This window comes from Hemiscyllium ocellatum, chromosome 4, assembly GCF_020745735.1.
Source record: "Hemiscyllium ocellatum isolate sHemOce1 chromosome 4, sHemOce1.pat.X.cur, whole genome shotgun sequence".
NCBI classification, from domain to species: Eukaryota; Metazoa; Chordata; class Chondrichthyes; order Orectolobiformes; family Hemiscylliidae; genus Hemiscyllium; species Hemiscyllium ocellatum.
The window spans coordinates 125,847,161-125,864,375 of NC_083404.1; the positions used below are offsets into that span (position 1 = coordinate 125,847,161).

The 17,215-nt window shown below is 43.9% G+C and overlaps 1 protein-coding gene across 2 annotated transcripts in view; it reads left to right on the forward strand.

Annotated features, from left to right (window-relative positions):
* Nucleotides 1–17,215, forward strand: part of LOC132815089 (microtubule cross-linking factor 1) — a 210,990-nt gene that overhangs the window by 108,017 nt on the left and 85,758 nt on the right. For both annotated transcript variants that reach the window (XM_060823835.1, XM_060823836.1), the window contains exons 5-6: nucleotides 1,416–2,738; nucleotides 5,705–5,860. In XM_060823835.1, coding sequence (XP_060679818.1) covers nucleotides 1,416–2,738; nucleotides 5,705–5,860 — 1,479 coding nt within the window. The remainder of the gene's footprint in view (nucleotides 1–1,415; nucleotides 2,739–5,704; nucleotides 5,861–17,215) is intronic.

Sequence of the window (17,215 nt, forward strand, 5' to 3'; positions counted from 1 at the left end):
GTGAACTGCTTCCTCCCTCTGGGAAAGTACAAACCCTCCAGCATGTCCAATTAACATTAGCTCTGCTTTCAGTCCTCAGGCTGGAGAGTGAGAGGAGGAGGAAGACAAAGGTGGTGCAACTTTGTAATACTCGCTGACTACCCAAAGACTCCTCGTGAACTGTGCTGTGGTGCCCCACAAGGTTAAATTGCCATCCTGAAGGATGGAAGTTGTGGAACCCACTGTAGAATGAGCAGCACTTCCTGGGTTAATGATTGATTTCAATGTTGATATTTTGCAAAGTTTGACGATGATCTTAAAAATTCTTTTAGAGAGACATTTCAGCTTCCCATTAGGAAAGTGGGTTTGATGTGGCTACACTTAGTTCATTTTTCACCTCATTAGATTGTTTTCTATTTCAGTTAGTGATACCATTAACCTGGTACAAATGTAGCATTCCTTTGAAGCTCCCTCAGGATGTACCACTATATTGAAGGTTCCATATAAATGTATTTTTGTTGTTGTAGAGCAATCTGCTTCTGGCTCGCCCCTCCATCTCCTTTAGGCAGGTGCTTGGTATGTAGTTCACAGTTGTTTATTTCTCCTTAAAGGTTGAATTAAATGGAAAATGATAAAAACGATTAATTTTAGTTGTTCACGTCTAAGTGTTACTAGCATAGTATTGACTAACCATCAGAGCTTCAAATAGGAATGAATTCATTCTACAGCCACAGCATGACCAGTATGGGGAGTGAATTAGCAATAAAGTACTTAGGGATATCCTATGATCATAAAAGGCGCCGTATAAATGCAACTCTTTCTTGTTTCTATAATTACGTGATTAAAACCAGTTTTCTCCATTAGAGTAAAATCTTCCAAGTGACCCAAACAAGTTTAAATAACCCACTTATCCGTCTTCCTGGATAAAATTTGGAAACGTTGTAGAGCAGTGTGCATTGGGATGTCGGGTGACAACTTCAATAGACCCCTGTCTGTGTTGTCCTTTAATCTGTGTGGAGACTGAATTCTTGCGTCAATGACCAAAAGAATTTAGTGTCATCGTTCCTTATCACTCTTTGGTACAACACCCTCATGCTTTGAAAACATTGCATGCTGAATTCTTGAGTGAATTACTGGAAGATTTTGATTGTTGGTTCTAACCACATTATGGTTGACTCCTCTGCAGTGGGTGGTGCATATATAGAACAAGCTGCCAGAGGAGGTGGTGGAGGCTGATACAATTACAATGTTAAAAAAGCATCTGGGTGGATATATGGATAGGAAGGGTTTAGAGGATTATGGGCCAAATGCTGGCAAATGGGACGAGGTCAGATTGGGATGTCTGGTCGGTGTGGACGAGTTGGACCGCAGGGTCTGTTTCCATGCTGTATGGCGTTATGTGTCTATTATTGATCTGTTCATCTTTCTAAATTCAGGAAGATAGCGCTGACCTCAGGTGCCAGCTCCAGTTTGCGAAGGAGGAAGGCTCTTTGATGCGCAAGAAGATGGCAAAGTTGGGCAGGGAGAAGGACGAGTTGGAACATGAACTGCAGAAGTACAAGTCCCTGTATGGGGATGTGGACAGCCCCCTTCCCACCGGTGAGGCTGGAGGGCCGCCCAGCACCAGAGAGGCTGAGCTGAAACTGCGGCTCAAGCTGGTGGAGGAAGAGGCCAACATCCTGGGCAGGAAGATCGTGGAGCTGGAGGTGGAGAACAGAGGCCTCAAAGCCGAGATGGACGACATGAAGTGCCAGCATGACAGGGAGTGCCCGGGCCGGGAACACGTGCCAAGCATTCCCACCTCGCCGCACGGTGACTCGCTGGACTCGGCGGCTGAACTCCGGAGGCACCTACAGTTCGTGGAGGAGGAGGCGGAGCTCCTGCGCCGCTCCATCAGCGAGATCGAAGACCACAACCGGCAGCTCACCCACGAGATCAGCGTGCTGAGGCGTGGCCCAGGCCCAGGCCAGGAGCCTGCATGGCTGGAGGAGAAGGCAGGCATCTCCCTTCAGGAGGAGCTGAAAGCGGCCCGGCTCCAGGTCAACGAACTGAGCGGCAAGGTGATGAAGCTGCAGTACGAGAATCGGGTGCTCATCTCCAACGTGCAGCGCTATGACCTGGCGTCACACCTCGGCCTCCGTACGGCCAGCCCCAGGGACAGCGATGCCGACAGTGACCCGGGCAAGAAGGAGAGCGATGGTGAGGAGAGCCACGCTCCGCCCCAGCCAAAAAGGGAGGGCCCCATCGGCGGCGAGAGCGACTCCGAAGAGGTATGCGAGAAATCGCCGGGCAAGCCACCGGACGCAGTCGACATCTGCGCCTTGGAACTGCTGAGGAAGAGGGAAGACACCGAGTCTCTCATCAGCATCAAACGGGAGGCCGAACGTCTGGGCAGGACGGTCGATCGCCTGATCACAGACACCGACAGCCTCATCTACGACGCCAAGCTGCTGGTGACGAGTGCTGCCTCGGACCAAGGCTTCAGTGAAGACGGGGAGAGAAGCAGCAGCAGCAGCAGCAGCAGGAACCAGCCTGAGCTTCTGGACACCATCAACACCAGGATGAAGGCGTTCCGATCCGAGCTGCACACCTTCATGGAGAAGGTTGACCATCTCGGGGAAGGGCTGAGGGAGCAAATGGACGACCTGTCACCCTTGCCACATCTGACAGAGTCTGGAAGCTTCCTGTCATCTGTGACTTCCATGTCTCGCGACTCTCCTGTTGGAACTCTGGGGAAGGAGCTCATCACTGACTTCCAGGTAAGCAAGCTGGCTCTGTCTGCTTTTAGATGCACCACTGCTGCTCTCGCTTCTGCTGTTGCCTTTAAACTCAATAACACTTTGCACCTTTACTAAGCATAAACCAAACTGCACTAAAACACTTACTAAATACATTCTGTGCTCAGCTCATAGAGTTTGATGTGAAGCCTCATACAGAATGGGAAAACATTGCAAGACTAACTCTGATGAAGGTCTTTTGCAGCCCATTTACACCTGACTTCCAAAAGCCTCTAGAGACCAGCTCAAATGGAATTAAGCTATTTAAGGTGTAGCATTATTCAGATTCTACGCTTCCAAGATATAAAGCCCCGTGTACTTTCTTTTTTTTACAGTAGATCAGACAGGGTCGTTAAGTCCGCTCACTCTCTGCTTTTCCTGAGCCAAGATGGATTAGGAGTAAATCCACTAGTGCCAGATATCACATTTCTCACATCTTCCCCAGTCAGACTGAGAGCTTGGCAGGAAGGGAAGTGTTCAGCTGCTTGTGCACTTGAGTCATAGCGTCACCTTCAGAGTGCTGGGGCTGAGCTGTGGGCCTGCGATGTGAGTGAAAGACGGGCAATGTTTTACACAGCCTGCTTTATGAAGCAAAATGGGATTGGCATATACCTTCGGTTAGAGAGTGAGCAGGCCAGTTTGGATACGGCTGACTGGATGTTTCCAAAAGAAATGGCCCAGAAATAACAATCCAGCTCTTTTTCCATTTGAACACAGAAGAAGAATTAACGATGTGGGTTATGCAAGTTTTTATTGTCTTCACCTCAAATTTATTGCCATGATTAATGTCTTTTTTATCTTCCTTTCTAGCCTAACACCTCGGGCCCTTTTTGATTTTGAACTTTGCAAAAGGCAGCAATTCTATTTCCGCTATTGGGATGTGTTTACCAAAGCAAGGATTTGGGTGTTATGGAATGAGGTGGTTAAACCTGAACAAAGAATTCTTCCTGCATTTGATCTTAAAGTACTTCCCCAAGCAGACCAGAATCTTTCCATTGAGTAGGTTTATCAGAACAAGGAAAACTGGTGGGGGGCAGGCATTACACATTGAGAAAGCTGACCCACTGTGACATACAGATTTATTTTGCAAGTTTACTCTGGGGCAATGGGGGCATTGCCCTCTGAATTGTCCATTTCTTTGTTGTGCTGAAGTTTGATCAGCCCATTACATTGTGCATTGAATAAAGTTAATAAAACTCTCCATAACTACACAGCGTTTTGTTAATCTAGGCTATGGATTGATAGTGACCTCGGTGAGTAAATACATGTAGGCTACGTGTCAACCCCAAAAATCTAATTGAATGACAGTGTAGCTGAATGGCCTGTTTCTGATTCTATGTCCCTCTACCAATGGAAACCACAATTTCATTGAACCTGATAAGCAGAGTAAAATGTGTAGCAAATCTGAACACGTATTCTTTCTGGTATGGATTTCACCCAACGATCATGCCACGAGTTTCTATCCAACCCAGGCCACGGAGGTGAGGCATAACTGAAATAGTAACTGGTGAGGTTTGGCTCTCAGAATGGTGAAGCTTCACAGCTCAGCCATTATTTACAGATTTGCCAGGCAGCCTGCCCAATGAAACTGATAAAAAGTACCTAACCATTTACAAAGTCTTAAAGTGTGGGTACAAGTGACAAATTGCGAACTCGAGTCCCACTTCTTATCCTCCACAGGCCTGACCAGGTCACTAATGGCTAGCAAGTGTTGTGTGGCTTGTGGACAGTTTGGAGCTTATCTTCCTGAGATTGAACAGTCAGTCCGTTGCCAACCTCTGTCCAATATCAGGCATCAAGAGTGCCTTGGACTGGCGATATCCAATGGAATACTAACTCAACGTGAGAAAATCTTCAGTGAGAAAATAGAAGCAGAATCTTCAACACCAAACATAGCACATTGAAAAACTAGTGGTGATTAAATAAAGAAAATTTCATAAATGTCACTAGATTTCCTATAAAAAATTACTAGCCCAAATTGTTCAAAAGATTTGTCCATGAGTATAGTAAGATGATAGTTCATTGAAAATACAATGTGGAGGCGTCGGTATTGGACTGGGGTAGACAAAGTCAGAAGTCACATGACACCAGGTTATAGTCCAACAGGTTTATTTGCAATCACAAGCTTTTGGAGCGCTGCTCCTTCATCAGGTCACCTCCAAAAGCTTGTAATTTCAAATAAACCTGTTGGACTATATCCTGGTGTCGCGTGACGTTTGACTTTGTCATTAAAAATAAATAGTTAATTCACACATTAAAGTAGTGACCAAAGCAATATAATTCCTCCATTGTCATCACCAACAGGAATGTGTAGACTGACCCATTCATTATGGCATTCGTTCAAATCTTTGAGTCTCTTAGGTCCCTTGGATCCAATTCCATGAGCTGATTTACAGAATACCAGAGGCGGTTCAAGATTCTTGATTCGCTTAATGATCCATGGAAAGACATAAGGAGCACATGCCATGAAACCAATCAATTCTCCCTTCCTACAGAGGGGAGGGGGCATGGTATCCTCAGACAGGCAGCACCGTGATTTAAGGCTGGTGCTTGCTTCTAGTCACGGAACCAGCCCCCACTAACACCCTCCCGAATGGTGCTTTGTGCATGGCTCCTGCAGGGATAGGCAAATTCTTTCATGATTTGTAAGCTTACCGTTGGTTTGATTCATGCATCCTTCATTGCATGCGCCTCATAACCAGTGTTTGCATTCTTTTTTCCTCTCTTTCTCTTTTTTCTTTTCAGATGTTTCAGCCCATCATTTTGCTTATACTCATTTTGGTTCTGTTTTCATCACTCTCTTATGCCACTGTGTTTAAGTTGGTTTTCCTTTTCACGCTTTTCTTTGTCTTGTAGTTTTTTAGTCGTCTACTATACCCATTTTTGTTTTTTTTTTATTTCCTCCCTGTCCTTTATTGTTTTTGTTAAATCGCCCATGCACTCAACAGTCCAAACTGAGGGACCAGCCTGATTGGCAGCTAGTCCCCAGTCACAGAGAAGAGCAAGAAACCCTTCAGAGCCGAGGCACTATGGACCAAATTCGCAAAGCTGATGGAGACTACAAAATATACAGGACAGAAGACGAGAGCTGCTTCAGTACAGAGGTAACTAAAGACATTTGTTTTTGGTAACACTTTGGGAAGCATTTTGAGTCAGGCAGCAATGTCCGTTGTGCAGAGCTGTGTTCCCAATCAGGAGGAAGGGGTTCAAATCTCCATGTTTCTGTGTAATAGCCCGTGCAGAGATGGATACATTTTAAAAAGAGATCTGAATTTCGTACAATCTGAACAAAGCATTCAGTGAGATTTCACATTAAAAGACTTTTACCTTAACAAACCAAATAAAATCAATATCGATTAAAACACCATTTAATAGAAACTTAATAAATTAATGGAAAGTATTCCCAAACAACTTCTTAACACAATCAAAAACCCCAGACAACGTTATGCAGTACATCTCACTCTCTGTAGACATATAATCTTGCGGCTAATTCTCCCAGCACATCACCCCACTTTGCTAAGATAAATCTGCCATTGTGCTTCTCCAGACTCGAGTCTATGAGCATAATGAAATGGCCTTTCCATTGTAAGGTTCAGCATGGTGTCTAACTTTCCACAATGGTAGGTTTTTTTTCAGAATGGGTTGTGTTCTCACCAGCACTCTGCTCGCTGCTTCCCTAAAAGATGTTCATTCCTTTAGCTTGGTACTTGTTATGTGTGGTCACCTCCAAAACTTTTGTCTGAATACCTCTGGGAATCTGCTGTTAGGAAGGTCAGCCGCCTTCCTTTCGTGTCCAGGTGTTAAAGTTTACACTTCGTTTTCTGTCGGATTTGACCTGTGCCCCCTGGTCTCTCCATCACATCGACCTGTTGCCAGGCAGAGTTCAGTCCAATTTACTCCATTTTAGGCCATTATGTTTCACCTCAAATGAAAAAAACACTGCTTCAGACGTTTCTAAAAGCACATTTTCTAACGTTTAAGGGTCACGACACCTGGCTTTAATATTTAGAACTGTCTGTGATGATTTGCTTTGTCAATCGGTCTTTGATTATCAATAAGTTGGAGGATTATAGAGGAGGCAAAGAGGGAACCCTTCTCAAGGAAGACTGTGCTAGGTTGCAGATCACAATTGAACTTGATTCCTTAGATTTTGGAAAAGTGCCAAAGGATTGGGAAACTATCTATATAAAACCTTTACTCAAAAATTAAAGGAGAGATAAAGAAAATAACTGTAGACAAGTTAACTTGACATCTTTATTGGGAAAATGTTAGCATCTGTTATAAGATAGAAGAGCATTTAGAAAACATAATATAATCAAGCACTATCAGCATGACTTCATGGAGGAGGAATCAGGCTTTACATATATTAGAATATTTGAGGATAAACAAAGAGGAAGCAGAAAAATCTGTAAATAGAAAATGTTTTTAAAAAACATCACTCATTAGTTTCCATGTTCTTAAAGAATGTCTCCTCTTTACAATAGGATAATTAAAGTATCCATCATTCAGGCCAAATAAATTGCCAATAGAAGAGACTGCAAGCACTTGAAACCTGTTTGTTTTTATGTAAATTAAAAGAGAAGGTTAAGAGAGTCAGAGCTGTCAATCAAGCAATGTTTTCCCTAAGGCTGAACTGTTCCAACGTTCTAATGAATGTCAGAACACTCAGTCAACTGGCCAACCAACAGCCCAACACGTCTCTGCAAGAGTTCCTCAGGGTAGTGTCTTGGCCCAACCATCTTCAGCTGCTTTACCAACCTCTTTTGCTCCCCTATAAGATCAGATGTTCACTGATCAATATACGATGCTTGGTAGCATTCTTAACTCATCAGATACAAAAGCAGTCCATAACCAAATGCTTGGACAGTATCTAGGCTTAGCCTGAGACATGGCAAGTGAAATTCATGTCACACAAATGCCAGGCAATGATCATCTTCAACAAGAGACAATCGCTTGACATTCAGTGGCATTGCCATCACTGAATCCACTACTGTCAGGATCCTGTGGTTGCACAATTGACCAGAAACTGAACTGGACTAGCCATACAAATACAATGGCTACAAGAGCAGGTCAGCAACTCTGAATCCTGTAACTGACCTCTAGACTGCCAAAAGCCTGCCTACAGTCTACAAGGCACAAGTCAGAGGTGTGTTGGAATACTCCCCATTTGCCTGGATGGCTGCAGCTCCAGGTGCTTGACACCATCCAGGACAAAGCAGCTCACTTGATTGGTGCCACAATGACAAACATCCACTCCCTCCACTGCTGACGCTCAGTAGTAACATTGTGTATAATCTACAAGATGTATTGCAGAAATTCACCTAAGTTCCTGAGACAGCAACTTCCAAACCCATGACCACCACCACCATTTAGAAGGACAAGGGCAGGAGATACATGAAAAACCACCACCTATAATACCCCTCTGAGCCACTCACCAGTCACCACTCATACCTGGAAACATACCGCCATGCCTTCATGTGTTGCTGGGTCAAAATCCTGGAAGTTTGGGTCTACCGACAGAAAATGGACTGCAGCGGTTCAAGAAGGCAGCTCAGCACCACCTTCTCACCAGCAATTAGAGATGGGCAATAAATGCTGCCCTGGCCAGGTACACCCACATCCCATGAGCGAATTAAGAAAAAAAATTCTTACGTGTATCAAAAGTGTCAGGAGTGGTTTTTATCTTATCGCCAAAATTGGTGGATCTGCCACTATACCTGTCCAAAGTGATTAAAGGGCTTGGTGTGTGTTAAGTTCAGGTCTCATTGGTATAATCTGAATGTTCAATGAACACATTAAGCGCTTTATTATGCAAGAGGCCAGAATTCTAGCAGCTTCAAGAAGCACGAAGTCATGGAAAATGAGAGCTGTATGGGTTAAGAAGAGAGCTATCAGTAGTTGTCAGCAACCTATATATTTGTGGGACTGCACATAGAGTCATAGAGGTGTACAGCCTGGAAACAGACCCTTCAGTCCAACTCGTCCATGCCAACCAGATATCCTAACCTAATCTAGTCCCATTTGCCAGCACTTGTCCCATATCCCTCTAAACCATTAATACTCGTGTACCTATCCAGATGCCTTTTAAATTATGCCAGCCTCCACCACTTCCTCCACTTCATTCCATACACGTACCACCCTCTGTATGAAAACCTTAAATCTATGCCCTCTAGTTCTGATCTCCACCACCCCAGGTAAAAGACCTTGTCTATTATGCTATCCATGCCCTTCATGATTTAATAAACCTCAGCTTCCGACGCTTCAGGGAAAACAGCCCCAGCCTATTCAACCTCTTTCTATAGCTTAAATCCTCCAACCCTGGCAACATGCTTGTAAATCTTTTCTGAACTCTTTCAAGTTTCACAACATCCTCCGACAGGGAGGAAACCAGAATTACATGCAATATTCCAACAGTGGCCTAACCAATGTCCTGTATTGCCGCAATATGACCTCCCAACTCCTATACTCAATGCTCTGTCCAATAAAGGAAAGCATACCAAACATCTTCTTCACTATCCTATCGACCTGCGATTCTACTTTCACGGAGCTATGGACCTGCACTCCAAGGTCTCTTTGTTCAGCAACACTCCCTAGGATTTTACCATTAAGTGTGTAAGTCCTGCTAAGATTTGCTTTCCCAAAATGCAGGACCTCACATTTATCTAAATTAAACTCCATCTGCCACTTCTCAGCCCATTGGCCAAATTCCTGTTGTAATCTGAGGTAATCTTATTCACTGCCCACTTCCCCTCCAATTTTGTGTCATCTGCAAACTTACTAACTATATCTCCTATGTTCATATACAAATCATTTATATAAATGACAAAAAGTGGTGGACCCAGCACCAATCCTTGTGGCACTCCACTAGTCTCAGGTCTCCAGTCTGAAAAGCAACCCTCCACCACCACCCTCTATCTTCTACCTTCGAGCCAGTTCTGTATCCAAATGCCTAGTTCTCCCTGTATGCCATGAGATCTAACCTTGCTAACCGGTCTATCATGCGGAACCTTGTCAAATGACTTACTTTAGTCCATATAGTTCACGTCTTCTTCGTTATTTCTCCAAAACGTTCTCGTTCTAGTCAAGTTCTTGCATGCCTACCTCTGGTCCTATGAACAAATCCACAAAAAAAAGTGCCAGTCTATTTTAGGAGCAGTTTCCAGAACTCCTTATACATATGTTATACACAGCCAACAAGTGAAAATGTAAGAGATGATTTTGTAATGATACACTGCTGGTGCGGAATCCCTGCACACATCACAAACAGTTAACATCATCCTGCTCTGGACAAAAATATATTCCGAATGGTTGTACTTTCAAATAAACATGTTGGACTATAACCTGCTGTTGTGTGATTTTTAACTTCACCCAACCATGAACATTTCATCTTCGCAGAGTCTCTCTCCTGAGTTGGTCAGTACCCCCTCCCCCACCTCCCCCCAGTGGTTTCCTGCTACCTGCCTTGAGATTGAAACTCTCGGCTTTTCTTCGATAAATGTAAATGAGTCTGAGGAATTGAAGGAGCATCTTTGAGTTGAACAATTGGTTTGTCAAATAAGGATGGGCTAACCAAAATGGACAATCATCTCTCTCTCGCTCTCGCTCGCTCTCTCTCTCTCTCTCACGTCAAATTAAAAATTAGAGAAATACTAAAAGACTGGAATCAGCCAAGAGTGAAGGCAGAGGTTAATGTAATTATACTCAGGCCTTCATCAAGGGTGGAGTCCGACCACGCTCTGTTTTTTGTAACATCAGCAGTTACACCCAGGCTTTGGACTGATGCACAATTGTGACCTTTCTTCTTTGAAACGTGTGTTTCTCTTTCTATATCTGGCAGCAGATCAGTTTTAAAGTTCTTTCATTCTTCGAGACAAGTCAAATTATGTTCAGTGAGACAGAGGCCCCCACTGTCATCTGCACACCACAACTGCAGCAAAGTGTTTGATGAGGAAAGGTCTTCGGTTAGAATATTTTTTTTTCTCCAGAGAAGGATGATGTTAACAGTTTGTGATATGTGCAGGGATTCCCCACCAGCAGCGTTTCATTGCAAAATCATCTCTTACATTTTCACTTGTTGGGTTGGGTGCGTGTAGCATATCTAAAGGGAGTTCTGGAAACTGTACTAAAAATAGCCTGGCACTTTTTTTTGTGGAAATGTTTGTAGAGCCAGAAATAGGCATGCAAGTGCAGTCTCACAAATATGTAGATCGCCGACAACTACTGATAGCCCACTTTCTACCACATACAGCTCTCATTTTTCGTGACCTCATGGTTCTTGAAGCTATGAGACATTCTGGCCTTTGGCATAACAAGGTGCCTAATGTGTTCATTGAACATTTAATTATACCAATGAGACCTGAACGTAACATACCAAGCCCTTTAATCACTTTGGACAGGTATAGTGGCAGATCGACCAATTTTGGCAATAAGATAAAAACCACTCCTGACACTTTTGATACACCTAAGAATGTTTTTTCTTAATTCGCTCATGGGATGTGGGTGTACCTAGCCAGGGCAGCATTTATTGCCCATCTCTAATTGCTGGTGAGAAGCTGGTGCTGTGCTGCCTTCTTGAACCGCTGCAGTCCATTTTCTGTCGGTAGACCCAAACTTCCAGGATTTTGACCCAGCAACACACAAAGGCACGGTGGTAGGTTTCCAGGTATGAGTGGTGACTGGTGAGTGGCTTAGAGGGGTATTATAGGTGGTGGTTTTTCATGTATCTCCTGCCCTTGTCCTTCTAAATGGTGGTGGTGGTCATGGGTTTGGAAGTTGCTGTCTCAGGAACTTAGTTGAATTTCTGCAATGCATCTTGTAGATTGTACACAATGTTACTACTGAGCGTCAGCAGTGGAGGGAGTGGATGTTTGTCATTGTGGCATCAATCAAGTGAGATGCTTTGTCCTGGATGGTATCAAGCACCTGGAGCTGCAGCCATACAGGCAAGTGGAGAGTATTCCAACACACCTCTGACTTGTGCCTTGTAGACTGTGGGCAGCCTTTTGGCAGTCAAGAGTTGAGTTACATTCTGCAGGATTCCTATTAGCTGACCTGCTCTTGTAGCCATTGTATTTATATGGCTACTCCAATCTCTAGTCAATTGTGAAATCACAGAATGTTGATAGATGTGGATGTTGTGGAGTTGCTGGTGTCAGACTGGGATGGACAAAGTTTAAAAAATTACACAACATCACATTATAGTCCGACAGGTTTATGTGCAAGTCCAAGTTTTCCAAGTGCTGCTCCTTCATCAGGGAGCTAGTGGAGCAGGATCATAGGACACAAAATTCATAACAAAAGGTCAAAGTGTCATACAACTGATGTGATACATTGAACAAACCTAGATTGCTGTTCAGCCTTCAAACACTTAGAATGGGGATGCAGGTTTCGGTTGACTAATATGTAAATCCCAGAACTTCTTTCAAGTCACATTCCCAAGGTAACTTACGTTTTTATCAGTAAAAACATCTCAGCTCAGACAATGCATTAAAGGTGTGTAGTTAGAGTCTGTCTGTATTCAAACCTTGAATCAGACTGGTTCTATTTCCGAAGTAGGAATTTATAAAATGTCACATGGACTGACTGCCAACAGATTGTGTGCTTTTTGAACAAAATAGAATGTATCTGCAAATACAAAGTGGATTCAGTGATTGTAATGTCATTGAATGTCAAGGGATTGTCTCTAGTTGAAGATGACCATTGTCTGGCATTTGTGAGTCATCAATGTTACTTGTCATTTGTCAGGTTAAGCCTAGATACTGTCCACATATCGCTGCGTTTGGATATGGACTGCTTCTGTATCTGACAAAGTCAGGAATGGTGCCAAACATTGAGCATTCATCACTGATCATCACCACTTCTGACCTTATGGTAGAGCATACGTGGTTGGTGATGCAGCTGAAGATGGTTGGGCCTAGGACTCTACCATGAGAAACTCCTGCAGAGATGTCTTTAGCTGAGGTGACTGACCTCCAACTACCACAACCATCTTCCTAAGCTAACAAAATTACACAAAGAACAATGGCAGCTGGAAATCTGAAACAAACAAAACCAGGTATTGCTGGAGAAACTCAGCAGGCCTGGCAGTCTATGTGGAGAGAAACCGCCTTTGGCACCTTGGCACTGCTCTCATGACCTGTCCTACCTGTCGATCTTCCTTCCCACCTATCCTTCCCTCCTCTCTTACCACCCCCCCCCGCCACCTCCATCTACCTATCGCACTCTCAGCTAACTTTCCCCAGCCCCACCACCCCCTCCCTTTTATCTCACGATCCCCTCGGCTCACAGCCTCATTCCGGATGGAGAGTGTTTGCCCAAACTCTCCTCCCCCTCGGATGCTGCCTGACCTGCTGTGTTTTTCCAGCACCACAGTATTGACTCCATGTGGAGAGAAAACAGAGTTAACTTTTCCAGTCGAATGACTCTTCTTCCTTTGTGCCAGGCATGACGTCAACCTTTGGAAAGCTTTCCCTTTGTTTCCGGGTGATTCTGAAGAATGGTCACTGGACTTAGAGTCATAGAGTCATAGAGATGTACAGCACGGAAACAGACTCTTCGGTCCAACCCTTCCATGCTGACCAGATATCCCAGCCCAATCTAGTCCCACCTGCCAGCACCTGGCCCATTTCCCTCCAAACCTTTCCTATTCATATACCCATCCAAATGTCTTTTAAATGTTGCAATTGTACCAGTCTGTACCACTTCCTCTGGCAGCTCATTCCATACACGTACCACCCTCTGTGTGAAAAGGTTACCCCTTAAGTCTCTTTTATATCTTTCCCCTCTCACCCTAAACCTATGCCCTGACCCCAGGGAAAAGACTTTGTCTATTTATCCTATCCATGCCATTCATAATTTTGTAAACCTCTATAAGGTCACCCCATAGTCACCAGGTACAACAGCACCAGCCTATTCAACCTCTCCCTATAGCTCAAATTCTCCAACCCTGGCAACATCCTTGTAAATCTTTTCTGAACCCTTTCAAGTTTCACAACATCTTTCCGATAGAAAGGAGACCAGAATTGCACGCAATATTCCAACAGTGGCCTAACCAATGTCCTGTACAGCCGCAACATGACCTCCCAACTCCTGTACTCAATATTCTGACCAATAAAGGAAAGCATACCAAATGCCTTCTTCACTATCCTATCGACTTGTGACTCTACTTTCAAGGATCTATGAACCTGCACTCCAAGGTCTCTTTGTTCAGTAACATTCCTAGGACCTTACTATTGAGTGTATAAGCCCTGCTAAGATTTGCTTTCCCAAAATGCAACACCTAGCATTTATTTAAATTAAACTCCATCTGCCACTTATCAGCCCATTGGCCCATCTGATCAAGATCCTGTTGTAATCTGAGGTGACTTTCTTCGCTGTCAACTACACCTCCAATTTTGGTGTCATCTACAAACTTACTAACTATACCACTTATACTCACATCCAAATCATTTATATAAATGACGAAAAGAAGAGGACCCAGCAACAATCCTTGTGGCACCCCACTGGTCACAGGCCTCCAGTCTGAAAAACTACCCTCCACCACCATCGTCTGTCTTCTACCTTTAAGCCAGTTCTGTATTCAAATGGCTAGTTCTCACTGTATTGCATGAGATCTAACCTTGCTAACCACTCTCCCATGGGGAACCTTTTCAAACACCTTACTGAAGTTCATATAGATCACATCTACTGCTCTGCCCTCATCAATCCTCTTTGTTACTTCTTCAAAGCCATATTGACTATTCCTAATCAGTCTTTGCCTTTCCAAATACATGTACATCCTGTCCCTCAGGATTCCCTCCAACAACTTGCCTACCACTGACGTCAGGCTCACTGGTCTATAGTTCCTTGGCTTGTCCTTACCACCCTTCTTAAACAGTGGCACCACGTTAGCCAACCTCCATTCTCCTGGCACCTCACCTGACTATCAATGATACAAATATCTCAGCAAGAGGCCCAGCAACCACTTCTCTAGCATCCCACAGAGTTCTAGGGTACACCTCATCAGGTCCTGGGGACTTACCCACCTTTATGCATTTCAAGTCATCCAGCACTTCCTCCTCTGTAATATGGATGTTTTTCAAGATGTCACCATCTATTTCCTTACATTCTGTATCTTCCATGTCCTTTTTCACAGTAAATACTAATGCAAAATACTCGTTCAGTATCTCCCCCATTTTCTGTGGCTCAACACAAAGGCTGCCTTGCTGTCTACAGATGCTGACAGACCTGCCAAGTTTCTTCAGCAATTTTTGTGTGCCTCATTTAATCTAGTTTTGCTAAGGCTCCTTGACACCACCACTTATCAAATGTAACATTGATGTCATGGGTAGACTGGAATAAGGTCAGGAGCTGAATGGCCCTGGCAGAACCCAAACTGGGCATCACTGAGCAGGTTATTGCTGAGCAGGTGCTGCTTGATAGCACTGTTGATGATACCTTCCGTCACTTTGCTAATAATTGAGAATAGACGAATGGGATGGTAATTAGTCAGATTGGATCTGTCGTCGTTTTTATGTACTGGATGTATCCACATTATTGGGTAGAAGTCAGTCTTCTAGTTGGAATGGAACAGCTTAGCTAGGGGAGCAGCAGGTTCTAGAGCACAAGCCTTCAGTACTATTGCCTGAGCATTGCCAGGGCCCATAGCCTTTGCAGTATGAAGTGTCTCCAATAATTTCTTGATATCACACAGAGTGAATCAATGTAGGTTTGCTCGCTGAGCTAGAAGGTTCATTTTCAGATGTTTCGTCACAATATTCGGTAATATCTTCAGTGAGCCTCCGGACGAAGCACTGCTGATGTTTCCTGCTTTTTATTTAAACATATGGGCTTCCTTAGGTTGGTGATGTCATTTCTTGCAGTGATGTCATTTCCTGTTCTTTTTTCTTCAGGGGGTGATACATGGGGTCCAAGTCAGTGTGTTTGTTGATAGAGTTCTGCTGATGTTTCCTGCTTTCTATTTATATGTTTGCGTTTCCTTGAGTTGGTGATGTCATTTCCTGTTTTTTTTCCAAGGGGTGGTACATGGGATCCAAGTCAATGTGTTTGTTGATAGAGTTCTGGTTGGAATGCCATGCTTCTAGGAATTCTCGTGTGTGTCTCTGTTTGGTGTGTTCTGGGATGGCTGTGTTGTCCCAGTCAAAGTGGTGTCCTTCCTTATCTATATGTAACTTAGTGGCTAGTTTTCTGCTTGTTTGTCCAATGTAGTGTTGTTACACTTATTGCACGGTATTTTGTAAATAACATTAGTTTTGCTTGTTGTCTGTACAGGGTCTTTCAAGTTAACTAACTGCTGTTTTAGTGTGTTGGTGGGTTAGTGGACCACCATGATGCCAAGGGGTCTAAGTAGTCTGGCAGTCATTACAAAATACAATACAAACAGGCAGAAAACTAGCCACCAGGATACATGAACATCAACTAGTCACAAAACAACATGACCCTCTCTCACTAGTATCCTTACGTACAGATAAGCAAGGACACCACTTCGACTGGCTCAACACATCCATCCTAGGACAAGCCAAACAGAGACACACATGAGAATTCCTAGAAGCATGGCATTCCAACTGGAACTCTATCAACAAACACATTGACTGGGAGCCCATATACCACCCCCCGAGAAAAAAAAACAACAGGAATTGACATCACCACAATAAATGACATCACCAACCCAAGGAAACCTAAACATATAAATAGAAAGCAGGAAACATCAACAGTGCTTCGTCTGGAGGCTCACTGAAGATGTTACTTAGAAGGGTGACAAGATGTCTGAAAATGAACTTTCCAGCTCAGCGAGCAAACCTACATCCAGAACCTCAGCCTGAACTACACATCTTCTCAAAACCCGCTAGGGTGAATTGAATTGGCTGATGTCTGGTATTTGTGACACTGGGGAACACTGGAGTGGGGGAGTCCAAAACTAGAGGGCATAGGTTTAAGGTAAGAGGAGAAAGATTTACAAAGAACCTGAATGGGTAACATTTTCACATAGAAATGTGCATGCATGGAACGAGCCACCAGAGAAAGTGGTGGAAGCAGGTACAGTTACAACATTTAAAAGGCTTCTGGATGGAGTATATGAATAGGAAAGGTTTAGAGGGATATGGTAAATGGAACTAGGTCAGTTTGGGATGACTGGTTGACATAGATGAGTTGGACTGAAGGGTCTGTTTCTGTGCTGTGTGACTATGACACAGGAGGAGTCACTTTTGGCTGAAGATTACTGTAAATGCTACAATCTCATCTTTTGCACTGATGTGTTGGGGCTCTTCCATCATTGAGGATGAGGATATTTGTGGATCCTTCTCCTCTAGTGAGATGTTTAATTGTCCACCATCATTCACGACTGGATGTGGCAAGACTACAGAGCATAGCTCTGATCCATTGGTTGTGGGGTTACTCAGCTCTATCACCTGCAGCTTATGTTGTTCGGCATGGAATTAGTCCTGTTTAGGAGCTTCATC